Source organism: Cibotium barometz, chromosome 60, assembly GCF_041138505.1.
Source record: "Cibotium barometz isolate CiBa-2024 chromosome 60, ASM4113850v1, whole genome shotgun sequence".
Lineage (NCBI taxonomy): Eukaryota > Viridiplantae > Streptophyta > Polypodiopsida > Cyatheales > Cibotiaceae > Cibotium > Cibotium barometz.
In genome coordinates this window covers 4,246,639-4,262,000 of record NC_141105.1, presented here as the reverse complement: position 1 = coordinate 4,262,000, position 15,362 = coordinate 4,246,639, and the positions used below count along the sequence as shown (strand labels likewise).

At 52.5% G+C, this 15,362-nt stretch overlaps 1 protein-coding gene across 6 annotated transcripts in view; it reads left to right on the top strand.

Annotated features, from left to right (window-relative positions):
* The window catches only part of PMM (phosphomannomutase), a 49,700-nt gene extending 34,541 nt beyond the window's left edge, over positions 1-15,159 (top strand). For 2 of the 6 annotated variants that reach the window (XM_086793742.1, XM_086793743.1), the window contains exons 5-12: positions 13,114-13,190; positions 13,396-13,431; positions 13,512-13,567; positions 13,799-13,898; positions 14,001-14,096; positions 14,353-14,445; positions 14,707-14,758; positions 14,851-15,159. In XM_086793742.1, coding sequence (XP_086649868.1) covers positions 13,114-13,190; positions 13,396-13,431; positions 13,512-13,567; positions 13,799-13,898; positions 14,001-14,096; positions 14,353-14,445; positions 14,707-14,758; positions 14,851-14,903 — 563 coding nt within the window. In that variant the 3' untranslated portion in view covers positions 14,904-15,159. Of the gene's footprint in view, positions 1-13,113; positions 13,191-13,395; positions 13,432-13,511; positions 13,568-13,798; positions 13,899-14,000; positions 14,097-14,304; positions 14,558-14,706; positions 14,759-14,850 lie in introns of all 6 variants that reach the window. The other 4 variants (XM_086793740.1, XM_086793741.1, XR_015265203.1 and 1 more) reach the window with 3 other exon arrangements.
* Positions 15,160-15,362: the final 203 nt, after the last annotated feature.

The window sequence follows — 15,362 nt, the reverse complement described above, 5'->3', positions numbered from 1 at the left end:
AAAAGGCTTTGGGTGATAGATGTTACAACCCCATGAATCTCCTAAACACAAAACCATAGTTGTCACGGTACAAAAATACGATACCGTACGAGAATGTTTGGTACGATATGAAATTTTCGGATACGGTACGATAAAATACGGTTTTGATTTTTTACACTTACAACCTATGGAGCTTCAAGCTTGAATGTGAGGGAAGGTTGGGAGGGGAGGAGTCTACAGTGCTTGAGGAACCAGAACATGGATGTGTGTCTCTCCCAGTTGGATCTCCCGATTGTCTCCAAAAAGAACCTGGATGGGTAATGCAATACCAAAGGTCTCCGAGTGTAGCGTTTATGACTAAGGGACCGTGCTTGCACAAATACGAGTAGTGCATCTAGGGTGATAGGTTTAGGGACTCCTCTCTAGATCAAAATGGCCATGTCCAAATCTTCTCCCTCGTACATAACTTGAGAATCTAACTGTCTAGCCTACCTATACCAAGGATCTCCAAGTGATGTAGCAAGATTCTCTCATCCTACCAATCAAGTGTACACTACCAGTCTACCTCGTGAGATTTTTTAGTCTCTCAATAACTCCATATGGAATACGGAGTGGACACGAAAGTTGCAAAGTATTGCGAGCATTTGGGATCTTCGTTAAGCAGGGTTTCTATATATTTTTTAAGCATTTGGGAAAAAAAAATTCAAGAAAAAAAAAATTTGGGGGGGGAGGAAAAAAAACACTCGTACCGTACGATATGGTGTCGTACCGTACGAATCGCTGTACGAACCCATTTGTAGCGGTACAAGAAACAACTATGCACAAAACACAAGTGATTAGTACAAACTCCCTAAGAGGGATGCAGGCTAGCTCACTTTCCCAGCCGTGGGTTCTATGCTTCGGACCACCCCCGAGCAAGGGGGCTAAGTTGCAACTCCCACAGATCCATGGCAGTATGCCCCATAGAGGCCTTCGGCATGCCAATCTATGCTCTACTAGATGCGTGGCCGGAGTCTTGGTCGAACTCTGACCAATAGAGGGTTATGACAATAACAACCCATGTTTCACTTATATAGTACCCACTGCTACTATGAATAATCATCATGTTATAAATAGCCACTACACATGGATTTGTTAATAATAACGTTAGCTACCCATATTAGCATGCTTTCTCCTAATCCCAAGGCTCCCCTAACTCTGCCGGATTAGGCCACTGATCCCAAGGATTAGAACTAGGTACCTAACATAGGTGTTGGCCACAAAAGAGGGCGAGGGGCGACATAAGGGCACATGGATGAAGGCCAGCTGGTAGGGGAGAGGAGCGCTCAGTTCAGGCCAACTCTAAGGGAAGAAAAGCGACGTGTCTAGGGCTAGCCAAGGGTCGCCAAATCAGGCTAGGCATAGGAGGTGCAGTGTGCAACAAAACCAGGCAGCACAGGCCGGGAAATATGGTGCCCAAGGCCACAGTGTCACATGCAGAAGCTCTAGGAGTCTTCTTTCAGCCCTAAACACCATCTTGGATAACGTGATGCAAAACACAAGCAAGAGAGATGGAGAGAAGAGAGAGAGAGAGAGAGAGCTGAGTTCCAATATATTCATATAGTACAAAAAGGTGTACATATCTTGGCCAGCCTTGGGCTGCCATCAAAAGGGTTCTTGACTCATCAAAAGTCCTACATCTAGTGACTCGGCCCCTAGTGGACTGAATGATCTAACCAATATAGGCCTTGGGAGTCCCTATGGACTGGCCGACCTGCTGTCGGCCAAGTCCTAGACAAATAATTGTCCATTTGCTGTAGACGACAGAAGATAGATCCCCTTCGTGTGCTGGTCGATAGCCACCTGGTTCTCTCCACAAGCCTCCCCTACCCATACAAGCAGCACAAGCTCTTGAGTCTGGTCCAAAACTGCATCTTTATCTATTGCCCTTCAAGGATCAGCCGTGGGAAAGAGCATGCACACATCTTGCACATGACATCCCCCTCTGCCAAACTTGATTGCAGGATTCCAACTTCTGTTCTTGGATGACTTGTCTATTCATGGAGTCCTAAACTTGTCATCCTTCCCTTCTTGGCAACCTTTTCATTGAAAACCCTGCCCGGTCTCCAAATCCAACTCCAAATCTAATGAAGATCTTTGCATTTGTTCCATGTTGTCCCTTAGCCCTTCATCCCGTGCCCCTGGAGACTTTCTATGGTCTTTTGTTCTTGAGTATTGAGTCTCGCACTTTCACTCCACCCCTTGGAGAATCATCCTCCCTTGGAACCATTGCTTGAAAGCCTTTCGTGGTATGTCCCAAGTGGCACCCGACTCACAGGATTGCCATTCCCCTTGGGTCTTGTGAAACATCACCAACCAAAGGTGGGGTCTAAAAAGGACAGCTACCCCTCTCGAGCCACATACTCCTCTTGATGTGATGTTCTTGCCCTCGGAAAGCTGACTACCACTCGAACACGACTATGTATGTTAAGCCCCTCTCAGGGCTTTGATGAGTCTTTGTATAGAAAATGACATCCCTTCTTGTGAGAATCTCACCCAAACCTCGGTGCCATTGTAGTTCCGTATTGCTAACCTCATGTGAGAGAGAGAGAGAGAGAGAGAGAGAGAGAGAGAGAGAGAGAGAGATTTCATTAATTTCTACTAAAGACCCAAAGTGTCTATGAGACCAAAAGTGTTAAATATGCTCCATATGTAAACTGATCATAAGCATAAGCATGGAAACATAGAAAAGCCAATGAAAAAAGGCTCACGTGGTATGTGGGCCCTATGATTATAGAGAGTAATGAGTCTTCATGTGCCATCCTCGTCAAAGACATATGACAAGATGTGGCCATCCCCCCGTTGAAGTTTAATTGCATGAGAGAGGGCCTTTGGTAAGGACTGCTCTGTGAAAAAACACGTACGACGTGATCTGCTCCTGCGAGCTCCGCCTCATCCCCCTCCCGTCTACCCTCCCCCCGCTGCTTCTCGCCGTCGCGCGCCCCCTTCTCCCCCCCGCCTGTCCCCCGCCTTCTCCTCCGCCTCTCTCCCCCGCCTCCTTCCTCGCCTTCTCCCCCGCCATCTCTCCCCCCCCGCCTTCTCCTCCTCCGCTTCCTTCCTCGCTTCCTCCCCCGCCATCTCTTCCCCCCCGCCTCCTTCCTCGCTTCCTCCCCCGCCATCTCTACCCCCCCCGCCTTCTCTTCCGCCTCGCTTCTCTCCCCCGCCATCTCTACCCCCCCGCCTTCTCCTCCGCTGCGCGGCTCTTCCCCCCCGCCCTCTCCCTCACCTCCCCTTCCGTCTCGCCCCTCCCCCCACCGCTAGCTCCCCCGCCTCAGCTCCCTCCCCCCCCCCGCTCCGCCCCCGCTATCCTCTCACCTTCCGCCTCTCCGTTTCCTCGTAGGGTTGTGTCCCTCCCGTTGGTGACCCCGGTTTCTGGCCTTTTCCCTCTGGAGGACTCCATGGAAGCCGCTTCGACTACCCCTGCCGATTCCGGTCTCCGTCTGGAGTTCACAGCTGCAGATCATCAGTTGTTTGTTTCCACAGTATCCGCTCTTGAGGCCTCCTCCTTGGTCTGCAAGATAGTGGGTAGCGGGGAGAGCTTCGCGACCTTCTGCAAGGCAGCCTCGTTGGCGTGCCTGCCAAGATCGTCAGCGTCGATTTTTTGGGACGTGGCTACTACCAGGTGGATTTCGAGTCCCCCCCAGGCAGCTCAGATGGTGCTGGCTCGGAGCCCCATTGCCCTCCGCTCATCCCGGGTGTTCCTGGCGCGATGGACTCACGGTTTCGACCCCGCTTCTGACCCGCAGCAGGCGCGACAGGTTTCCCCATCACTATCTGCTTTCCTGGACTCCGCAGGGAGTACTTGCCCCTCTTGTCATCCATTGGCAAGGCGTTCGGACAGGTGGTGGAGACGCCTCAGACAGCGGCTTCAGTGATAGCTCGAGCAGCAGGACTCCCGGCCATTCGTGTTGTGGTTCCGTCACTGGAGTCCCTCCTGAAGACGATCCTCCTCCCTTGTCTTTCTGGAGGACATCTGATACAGCGCGTGGAGTATTCGGGCCTCCCCGGCGAGTGCTACATCTGTCGGGAGATGGGCCACCTCGCACGCGCCTGTCCCCGCAAGGGGTTCATCCTTCACACTCTGCCGCCTCTGGACCCCCTTCAGGAGGCCCGAGGGGTGGCCATCCACCTCAGAGACTGGACATCCCTGGCTCGTCTCAGCAGGCGCCATCATCTGACGAGCAGGCCCCGGCGGAGGATGCCGCGCAGACCCAGGAGGCTGGTGGATGGCAGGAGATTCGCCGGCAGAAACGCCCGGCCCGCAGGGACCGTCGCTCGCAGACGCCAGTAGGCAGCACAGGCTGGCGGACAGGCGACTCCGGCTGGCGTCCAGGCACCTACCCGCACTTATGCTCCAGTCAGGGATAGGCGCTCAGCAGGTCCCACCCCGATGGACGAGGATTCAGACTCAGTGCCCGTTGAGGCCGCCGGTGGAGCCCCCCACGTGGAGACCCCGCTCCCGCCTCCCCTCGCGGGGCCCCCGCCCCCTCCATGGAGCAGATTCCTGAGGATCCCGGGCCGCACTCTGCGACCCCCGGCTCCTCTTCCCCTCACTCGGAGAGCACTCCTTCCACTCCCCCCTCTCCCCCCCTAGCCCCCCCCTCCCGCCGCCCCCGGCGGCCCCCCCTGACACCTCTCCTTTGGCAGATGCCTCTCCATCCTTTCCTCGCTCTCCCCCCACCTCTCCGCGAGCCACCATCCCTCCCTCGGCCTCTCCAGGATACTCCTCCAGACCACCCACTGCCCCGGGGCAGCGTAGCTGGGTAGGCCAGAGTTCAGTCCAGCGGCTGTTCCACCGCCACTCTGGGCCGGTGGAGATGGCGATCCTAGCTTTGCCCGCCACAGAGTTCTCTCCAGCCTCCCCTGGGGGGCCCCCGCGAGTGATGGGGCTCCCAGTGGATTACGGTTTTTTCAGGTGTCTCCAGCTGGATGCTGGCCCATTCGAGACACTGGTCGCGCCCTTGCGAGTTTGCGTGGTGTGCCATCCCTCTCGTTCTCCTTCAGTGGTGAGCAGCATGGTGGCCTTCTCCTTTCCTCTCAGTGTTGCCCCAGACACAGCATGGGATTGCAACTCTGTAGAGGAAGTTTTGCGTGATCAGATACTGGAGTTTTCTCACCACTTCAGTGACTTGGGGCTCACGGACCTATTGCAGACCCGATTACACTCAGCCCGCATGAGCTTGTTTGGTATAGGAGATAGGCGGGCGGATCCGGTCCACACCTCAGTTAAGGCGGTGCTACTGATTCTCCTCCATGCCGCCCCGAGGGTGCAGCCTACCTTTAGATACATATATGCAGAGGATTGGTCTCACGCCTATGCCCTCGACAGGGCGAAGGCGGAGTGGGGCTGGACACAGAGACAGGTCACCCTCTTTTTGGAGAGACTCCGCACCCGGACAGACAGTGACTATTCTCCCTCCAAGCCGGCGCCCAAGACTCACAGAGTGGAGGGCAGATCATCCGGGCCGACTGAGAGGGGTGAGCCAGTGCGGCTACCTCACTTGCCATAGCTCATCCATGAGGATCCTCTCATGGAACATCCAGGGTCTTGGTGGACATCGCTGCTACATTGGTCGGGGCAGACTTCGCCAGGAGATCCAGAGGGCTCTCGTTGGAGGACCCATAGATATCCTTTTCATCTAGGAACACCACCTTTCTGTCGGGCGTACCCGCACCTGCGGGAAGATCTTGCCAGGCAGGAGTCACACTTTTTGGTCACCGGCATGTGGCTCCCAGGGGAACCAGGGTGGAGTATGCATCTCAGTCAGCGAGCAGCTTCTATCCCAGGTTGTGGATTCTGGCACTCTGGTCCAGGGTCGAGCGCAGTGGATCATCCTTCGGGTTGGGGAAGACCGCATTGGCTTCCTCAACTTCTACGCCCCTAATGGGGCGACCGGGAGAGCCGAGTTCTGGAGCACCATTAGGCAGTCCCTCCCCATGGCATACCATTGGTGCCTAGGGGGGGATTGCAACATGCTGGAGGATGCAGAGGACAGGATGGGGGGCAGCCAGGTGACCATTCATGGGCCGGAGCTCGCTGCCTGGGAGGAACTAGTGCTGCAGGTGAGAGGCCAGGATCCGTGGACTCTCTCGGAGTTTGGCAGGTTGCAGGGGAGTTTATCTTTCTCGCGCTCGGATAGACGGGCCACAGGAGTTAACCTTTCCCGCATCGACAGGTTTTACATTGATGAGTGGGCTTGCGATAGAGGTGGCACTGTGGGTATACTTGCAGGCTCCTCGTTTTCAGACCACTTTCCAGTGCTTCTCCAGATCGAGGACCCTACGAGAGGAGAGCGAGGCCAGAGCGTCCGGATTCCAGATTGTCTCATAGAGGAGCCCGAGATTGCGACCAGAGTTGAGCAGGTCTGGCAGGAGCTTCAGTTCAGGAGAGGATCGGCAACCAGCGATCTTGACAGGGGTTTGCAGGAGATCAGTAGGATGCTCAGACAGGCTGCCCTGGACCGTCTGGAGGCATTCAGAGAGCAGGAGAGGAGCCTGCGGAGGAGTCTAGCTTCCCTTAAGAGACTCCAGGAGAGGGATCCTACGAGCCCTTGGATTTCAGAGCAGATGGAGTCAGCTCGCACAGAGATCAGATCCATCGAGGAGAGGAGGGTGGAGTTCCGATTCCATGCTCGGGCTTCTTTTTGGACACAGGCTGGAGACAGAGTGACTCGAGACTTCTTTGAGGCGATAGGGCCTCGCTTCAGACGAGAGGGTCTCAGGCGTCTTCGGCAGGCTGATGGCCAGGTAGTGGTGGATCCCCCCAAGGTTCGGGCGATAGCCACAGATTTTTACAGGGATCTGCTCTCTGCCGAGCCAGCAGATGACAGGGTGAGAGAGGCTCGGGAGGCAGTCTGGAGCTTCACGAGACCGGTTGTGCCGGCCCATTTGCAGCACTCCCTTCTCTCCCCCTTCTCGGATACGGAACTGGAGGAGGCTCTTCAGGCACTTCCTCGGGGCAAATGCCCAGGAGAGGACGGTCTCTCAGTGGCTTTCTTCCAGAGGTATTGGGGTCTCTTGCATAGGGGTTTCAGATTGGCATTCCAGGAGATTATGGAGTCGGGAGACATGCCGGACAGCATGGCAAAGGGGTTGATTCACTTGATCCCCAAAGAGGGAGGAGACAGACTGGAGATTAGACAGTGGAGACCGATCACCTTGTTAGGCACGGCCTACAAGGTCCTAGCTAAGGCGATCAGCAGGCGGCTTCAGCCTCACCTTCCGGACATCATCCACTCCACGCAGACAGGCTTCATCCAGGATAGGAGCATCCTGGATAACATCTTCTCTTTCTGGGAGGCTACGGCTTTGGCTAGACTTCGGCAGGAGGATCTGGCAGTGCTCCTTCTCGATTTCGAGAAGGCATATGATCGGGTGGACTGGGCCTTCTTGGGAGGCACTATGGAGAGGATGGGCTTCCCCCCTCAGTGGATCCGTGGGGTCTCTGCACTCTACACATCGGCTCATAGCCAGGTGCTGATACAGGGCGTGCGCGGAGAGAGGTTCCAGCTCTCGCGCTCGGTGCGGCAGGGGTGCCCCTTGGCGCCCTTTCTTTTTCTTTTTGTGGCGGAGGCCATGAGCACTTTCTTGACGGCACAGGATACAGGTTTGCGGGGCCTCCAGCTCCCCATCCGCACCTCGGAGGAGCTCCTAGACTCGGAGTTTGCGGATGACACTGCTGTCTATCTTCAAGGAGGGGAGGAGAACCTCCGCCGCTTCGCCTCAGCCATGGACAGGTTTTGCAGAGCTTCGGGCGCTTTGATCAACTGGCACAAGTCGTGTGGGTTGTGGGTCAGTTCTGTGCCCCCCCCCCGACTTGGAGGCCAGTTGATGGGTTTCAGTGGGGCTGCCCCCCGGCACTACAGTGCGCTATTTGGGATGCTATGTGGGCATTGACATATCTCCGGAGCAGCAGATAGCCCCCCTTCTTCTGAGCATTCGGAAGAAGCTTCTGTATTGGAGTACCGCTCGTTTATCTCTGCTGGCCGAGTGGTTGTGGCCAACCAGGTTCTGCTTGCTACCATGTGGTACATCACTTCTTGTTGGGCCTTCTCTCGGGCGTGCATTGGCCAGGTGCAGAGGCTCATCAGGAACTTTCTTTGGTCCGGTGGCGACGGGCGGCCCGCCAGGGCCAAGGTGGCATGGGCTGTAATCACTCAGCCGAGGGAGAGAGGCGGCCTGGGCATAGTTGATCCTATTTGCCAAAGCCGAGCTTTGCTTGGCAAGTTGGTGGTTCGTGGCCTCCTACCAGGCGCTGAGCCGTGGAAGGAGTTTCTTGTTTCCAGGATTCTCAGCCGCACTCCTTCTCTTAGCGGCCCCTGGACCCCCAGCATCAAGTGGATCTTTACAGAGCAGCGATCCAGAGGAGTGGGCCTTGGCTTCGAGGAGCGTTTTGCAGCTAGCCTTCTGAGGGCCTGGGAGCATCTGAGGCCGTCACTCTTCCAGACTCCCCCGGGCATCGATGAGGAGCGCCTGAGGCAGCCATTGATCTGGAACCCTTTGATCCAACTTCCCAGTGGTCATATGGTTGGATCGCGATCTCACGTGTCGTGGGGCCCGTTGAGCTCCGGCCCAGCCCAGTCCCTAGACAACTGGATATGTTTTCAGCAGCTGCCTCTAGAGGCTCAGGAGAGGAGACTCAGCGGGATGAGGGGCAGAGAGTTGATGAGGCAGGACATTGAGGCGGCCATCCCCCGGGAGTGGCGGACTCCAGTACAGGACCCTCCACCTCCACAGTGGATGGGCGTCTTTACTCGGCATGAGATCCTTCTAGCGGTCTGCGGCTCAGCAGAGAGTCGCCCCACTCACTTTCGAGGTGGGAGAGGGAGGCCAGCTTCAGAGGACCCGACTAGATTTGGATGAGCTCCAGGGTTGTATTTTTCAGAGGGTGCGCGTGGTCGGCTTTCATCAGAGACAGTGGCATGTAGACCCCTCACCGGCCTCGATAGGGGAGGACTTTTCTTGGAGATTATGGGCTTGGGACAGCAGGCCTCTTATTCGCCTTTAGTGGGATCCAGGTGAGTGGCTTTGGCGAGAGCCCTACTCGGCCCCTACCAGCCCAGGCACCCCCTTTTTTCAGTACACAGCGAGGTTGGGGCGGCGGATCCAGAGGCACAGGATAGCGGGCACCCCGGCGGCGGCCGAGCATTGGCGGCGACAGGGGCTCTCCCCTGCCTTCCTTAGGGACTTCTGGCAGCGCCTTTGGGCCAGCTTCCGGCCCCGGAAGGTGACGCTTTTTCTCTGGCTTCTAGCGCATAGAGGACTGGCTGTGGGGGCTTGGCTAGCTTTTGGCAGACACCCAGCGTCCTGCCCTCGGTGCGGCCATGCACAGGAGTCGCAGCGGCACTGCTTATGGGATTGCCCACAGGCACAGCAGGTCTGGCAGCGCGCTCTCAGGATGGTTTTTGCAAGCTCGCCAGGTGAGATGATGGTGACGTGGGGTGCGGTGGCTTGGGCCACGGACAGCGGCCCGGCCCTTGGATACGAGGACGTCCCTGGCAGTGTGACCATCCAGGTCTCTGACAGGGCGATGGCGGTGGTTCCGACGCCAGACTTCTCTTCGGCAGTCTCCCAGGAGGGGGACGGGCACAGATGGGAGATGATCAGCAGCATGACGGCTTGGCACATATGGAGAGCCCGATGCAGGGAGGCCATAGACCGCCAGGCGACTCCACCGGCGGAGGTCATACAGGCCCTCTGGGTGGACATCATTCACACCTTGAGAGGACACTGGGGGAAACTTTTCAGGGCGACTCGGATCGCATGAGAGATCGCCGCAAGGCGTTCCTCCGCACTTGGCAGCCTGGCCCTTTCCTCATCGCGAGGGGCGAGGATGTCACTTGGCACTACAGGCCTCCAGTTTGGCTCTTCTCACCTCCCGCATGTACTACTAGGTAGCCCCCCCCCCCCCCCCCCCCCCCCCCCCCCCCAGAGAGCGGCCAGCCACGGGGGTGGAGCTCAGGTGTTCACTGTGTTTATTATCCCTCCTTGTGAGGTGAGCTTTGTAGCCTTATGGCGTTTTCTCATTAACTAATAGAAGGATCGTTTTTCCCCAAAAAAAAAAAAAAAAGATGTGGCCATCCCCAAGTGTCTCAGCAACATTCTCTTTGGGATTGCCCCAAGGCTCAGCAGATTTGGCGCGGATTCTCCACATCTTCACTATGGATAGGGCCTCTTCTTGTACTACTACATGGGGCACTGTTGCTTGGGCCACTGAGGCCAAGGTTGTCATGGCTTATGTGGGGGACCAGCCCTTCAGGTCTCTCACCTTGGCATCTCGATAATGCCAGTCCCATCCCCATCTCCTGGTCATTGGACTCATGGTTCAAGCCAGAGATGGGAGATTTGTAGCAGCATTGCCGCATGGCACATCTGGAAAGCTCTATGCAGTGAAGCCTTTGAAGGAACCCACACCCCGCTTGTGGAGTCCACCAGGGGCATCTGGCTTGACATCATTCATACCCTCCACGGCTAGTTGGGTAAGCTGCAGGGTGGTTTTGACCTTATGCGGAAGTGTCAAGAAACCTTCCTGAGGCTTTGGCGACCTCATAGATAGTGTTGGTGAGCCCACTTGGCACTATAGACCACTTGTGTGGTTATTCCCCCCCCACCCAATTGTATGAGATAGCCTTCTCCTCATAGAGTGGCCAGCCGGAGGAGAAGTGCATCCTTCCCTCTTTTTTGTTCTTTGATCCTCCTTCGTACATGGAGGTGAGTTTGTATTTAGCCTTTTAAGGCTGTTTTTTGGTAACTAATAGAAGGATCTTGTTTCCGGGGGGGGGGGTGCGTGGAAGAAAAAAGGGAAAAAGACATATGATGAGGCAAAATCAACTACTTGGGGAGGTGCCGCTCTGGTGTGCTGGAGTATATCCCGGATCTGGAGCTGACAAGAGGATGGGCGGGATCTCAGGGAGTGGGGGTGTCTGGATCTCCAAAGGGACAGTGCATGATCCCCTATGACTCCATTTGTATGAGGAGCCAGTGGGTCTTGACGATGAGCTCGGGTGTCTTGTCCGGTCTCTCTTTGTCCCCTCTGATGTTGTGTGGGCTGAGTATATGTCATAGTTACTGGAGGGGTCTCAAAGAAATCTGAGAGAAATGAAATGAAATGAAATGAAATGTTATATTAACGTCTTCAAAAGGCCATAATGACCTATGAGACCAAAAGTTACATCATGGTGGATCTGATACAATGTCTGGATAAAAAAACCCAGAAAATGAAAAATAAATAAAGATGATACTACTGGCACCTAGAAAATGAAACTGGAACTGGAATATAGCGAGGGGGGGGGGGGGGGTACGCTATGGAGGTGAGTGGAGTATAGTGAGGGGGGATACAATATCATGTGGGACGGAGGGGTACACTATGGAGGTGCCTCCATCTCATAATATGTGCCGCATCGGACACTGGCGGATCTCCTCAATATCCTCTGTGGTCAGCACCCTGACTGGGTGTCCCGCATGCCTCGCAAGAATAATCCGAATCTGCCGCTGCAACCTCCGTCTATGCTGGGATGCCCCCCTCCGTAGCCGTGGGCGTCTGGACCACCCAAGCTCAATCGCACGATCAATCAGTGTACCCCTCGTGTGGGCGGTATCCATGTCCTGCTTCTGCTGCTGCTGTGGTCCATCTGGCGCAGTGATGGCTGGACTAAAGAAATCTGTAATGTGCCTCTGAGTCTGGCTCTCTGTGCGCCTAAGCAGGCTATCTCTATGTCTCCGCAGCTCAAGCAAGAACAATCCCAAACACCTCTGGTCCTGGTACCCCATGACTCTGGAAAGTGGTCCAAAACCCTCTCTGAATAAACAGTGGAAACGACCACGTATCTCATAGTATCCACGTATCTCATAGTATGCAGTACAATGGCATATATAATGCAGCTCTGTCTCTGGCTCCCTATGGCATACTCGGCATATCCTGGCCTCAGCTGGTATACCTCTATATCGGCCAATCTCAATCTCAAGCTGGTGTGAGGATGTGCGAATCTGACCAATAGCACATCGTACTGCATGAGACAAGTGTACATCCATGTAACTGGGTCTGATCACAAAACCATCTGCTGTGAGCTAAAGAAAATGCTCTCTGTAGAAAGCCATCTTCGTGCCCAGCTCCTCAGTCGGCTGTATCCATGTCCTCCTAATGTCCAGCTGAACTAAATCCTGACGGATGAGTCTGGTAATCTCTGTCCGTGTGAGAGTGAGAGAGGGTGCCTCCAGAGAATACTGGAAGGGAGGCAATCTGTCCATGCTAAAACCATGTGCCTGGAACCAAGATGTCATCTGTCCATACCAACAAGCCGTGTCTCCCTGTAAAGCTAACTGTCGGGAGGACTCCAGGGCGAGGCGTGCATATCTGTCTCGGGGGAGATCCCACAAGCCATGTATGTAGGAGACTGATCTCGTAAGAGCCTCAATCACCAGAGGGGCAGCCGCCAGCTCTGCTCGAATAATCTCATGAGGTACCACGGCCTTGGCTCTAATAATCCTAGCAATCATAGATACCAAAGGCCTCTCCATACCTCTCCACCCGCCTGCGCTGTGATGGCCCACTGAAGGTCCCCATATCTGCACTCCATAAAGCATAGCTGATGTCACTAGAGTGTCAAAAAGCTCAAAGTTTCGTTCGAGGTTCCTGAAACTGAACCTGCGAACACATCCTCTCCAAACCACCTAGGGCTGCATGTGCTCTAGTCAATCTAGTCTCTGCTGCTCTCCTCATCGAAAACACTGGCCCACTGAATACTACCCCAAGATATGTATATGCATCTGTATACTCCACAATCTCTTGCCCATATGTAAATGTGGAAGCTGATCGCCTAACCCACTGTGGCGTGGTGTTAAACACCATAACCTTGGTTTTGCCAAGGTTGACAGACAATCCACTATCATGTGCAAACTCATGTAAAGCATCCAGATGACGCTGCATACCCTCAGGGGAATCAGAGATCAACACAATATCATCAGCATATAACAATAGTGGGATCCATGTACCTGCTAGCTGGGCTCCTCTGTCCCCCAATCTCTCAATGTAGAGAGAGAGAGAGAGAGAGAGAGAGAGAGAGAGAGAGAGAGAGATTTATATAAACTGTTTTGCAGCTATTTTTGACTATGATTACGTTTTCTCTGAAAATGGCTTGGTGGCCCACAAAGACGGGAAAATCATTGGCAACACGGTAATATTTGACTTGGAATTCACTGGATATATGAATTGGAAAAAATATAATGTATGCTTTTTTTTTGGGGTTTTGTTTGCGGGGAGGGGGGAGGATATCATGTAGCTTGCAGCACGATCTTTCACACATTTTAGCAACATTATACAGAGGTTGTAAAGTGAATGTGTGGCAACTCACTGTGAAAGTAAATGTCGTGGTTGTGCAGAGTTTAAAGAAATTTTTAGGAGACGAGAAATTGAAGGTGAATTGAGATAAAAGCTCAGAAATCTTGTGCTGGTTAGATTTTGTACCTGTTTGCTTCATTATCAGTTTACCCTGCAGGAGTTCATCAATTTCACACTGCACTACATTGCAGACTTGGATATCCCTATCAAGAGGTTAGTCTTGTAGCACTTATATGTACATTGGTCAAGCTAGAAATTGTACCTTAAATCGTGTTTGCTTATTAATCATGATGGATTGAGTGCTGTTAGTAATAATTAAATTGCACCTTAAATTGTGTAATGCTTATTTAATCATGATGGATTGAGTGCATGTAGTAACAAGTAATCATGGTAGGTCAATGAAGTGAGCTTTAAGTTTTACACGTCTCAAATTTTGCTTTGCAGGGGTACCTTTATAGAATTCAGATCTGGGATGCTAAATGTGTCCCCAATAGGTCGTAATTGTAGTCAAGAAGAACGAGTTGAGTTCGAGCAGTATGATAAGGTGAAGCATTAGCGGGTCAGATTAATGGGCGTTTTCCTTAACAAACATTTCAATGTTTTTTAACGGTTTGAATTGTCTTTTTTTTTTTTTAAATAAAAAAAGGTGCAAAATGTTCGTGAAAAAATGGTCAGTGTTTTGCGGGAAAAGTTTGCGCACCTAAATTTAACCTTCTCGATCGGTGGACAGATCAGCTTCGATGTAAGCCACTGTTAACTTTTTTTTTCTCTTGAGTAGATCCTTTTATAGTCACAATTTGGTACCTGCCTGGAGGCAGCTTGGTCTTCCTGCCTGAAGGCGTTACAACCTATGGTGGCAAAGCGACCACGATACCTATGGGGGCCTGTGGGGATTTAAGCTACTATTACCATTTAGCATAACATGTATCGGGGTACCTTTTTCTTTGTAGCTTTTCAGATTAAGGCTTGGAGACTTATCCTTAAGACAAGTACTGCAGGTTTTTCCTCAAGATTGGGACAAGACTTACTGCTTGAGATATATTGAGAATGAGTTTGCTGAGATTCACTTCTTTGGGGACAAGACATATAAGGTATCCATAATTTCTACAAACTCACAGGTGCACATGTAAAGGTCTACAAGACATTTGAGATGTTTGGATCTTATCACTCTCACTTTTATACATGAATATGTAGATATTTGCGGTGAGTTCTATCTCATTCATGCATGCCACACATTGGGTTTATGTCTCACACATGTGCATGCGTGTCTCTCTCCCACCTTTCATTATGCATTGCACATATGTGATTTGTCTCACATGTTATCATCTTGCTGATATGGCTTTTTGAATCAGGGAGGAAATGACTACGAGATTTTTTCTTCCAACAAGACTTCTGGCCACACTGGTATGCCACTCACATGCTGAAATGGGTGAATGAAATGAGTTTAAGGTAATGCACCTTTTGTTTTCTTCCTGACCCAATTTTCTTTTGTGCAGTAACTAGTCCGGATGACACACGTAAACAATGCGAAGCACTTTTCCTTCTTTGAAGTGCTTCATTTTTCCCCTTCGAGGAGCTTGCAACTTCCTTGCAAGCATATATGTTATCTTTTAACCTTGACAAACTCACATTTTCTGTCATTGCCAACATGCCGAACTCTTGTCAAGACAAGGCATTTGAGATGATTGATAGGGGCTTCCTTTATGGCATGCTTTTCATAATTTTACATGTGTACGGTCAATAATATGTTGAATTTTTGTAAACATCAATAACGCTGCCAGCATGTACTTGATATTGTGAAGTTCCTCGTATGTGACTTGCATGTGTTGTCTTCCAATGTTGTATCTCATAAAAGCTTGTTGACAACACATGCGGCTCCACTTCTCACATAACTCAAGTCCTGAATTCATAAGAAGCTTTGCATCAAAGCCATATGGATCACTTGATTCATCACACGCTCAAGTCCTAAACTCAAATTGTAATTAGCATTAGGCATGCAGACCTCTGG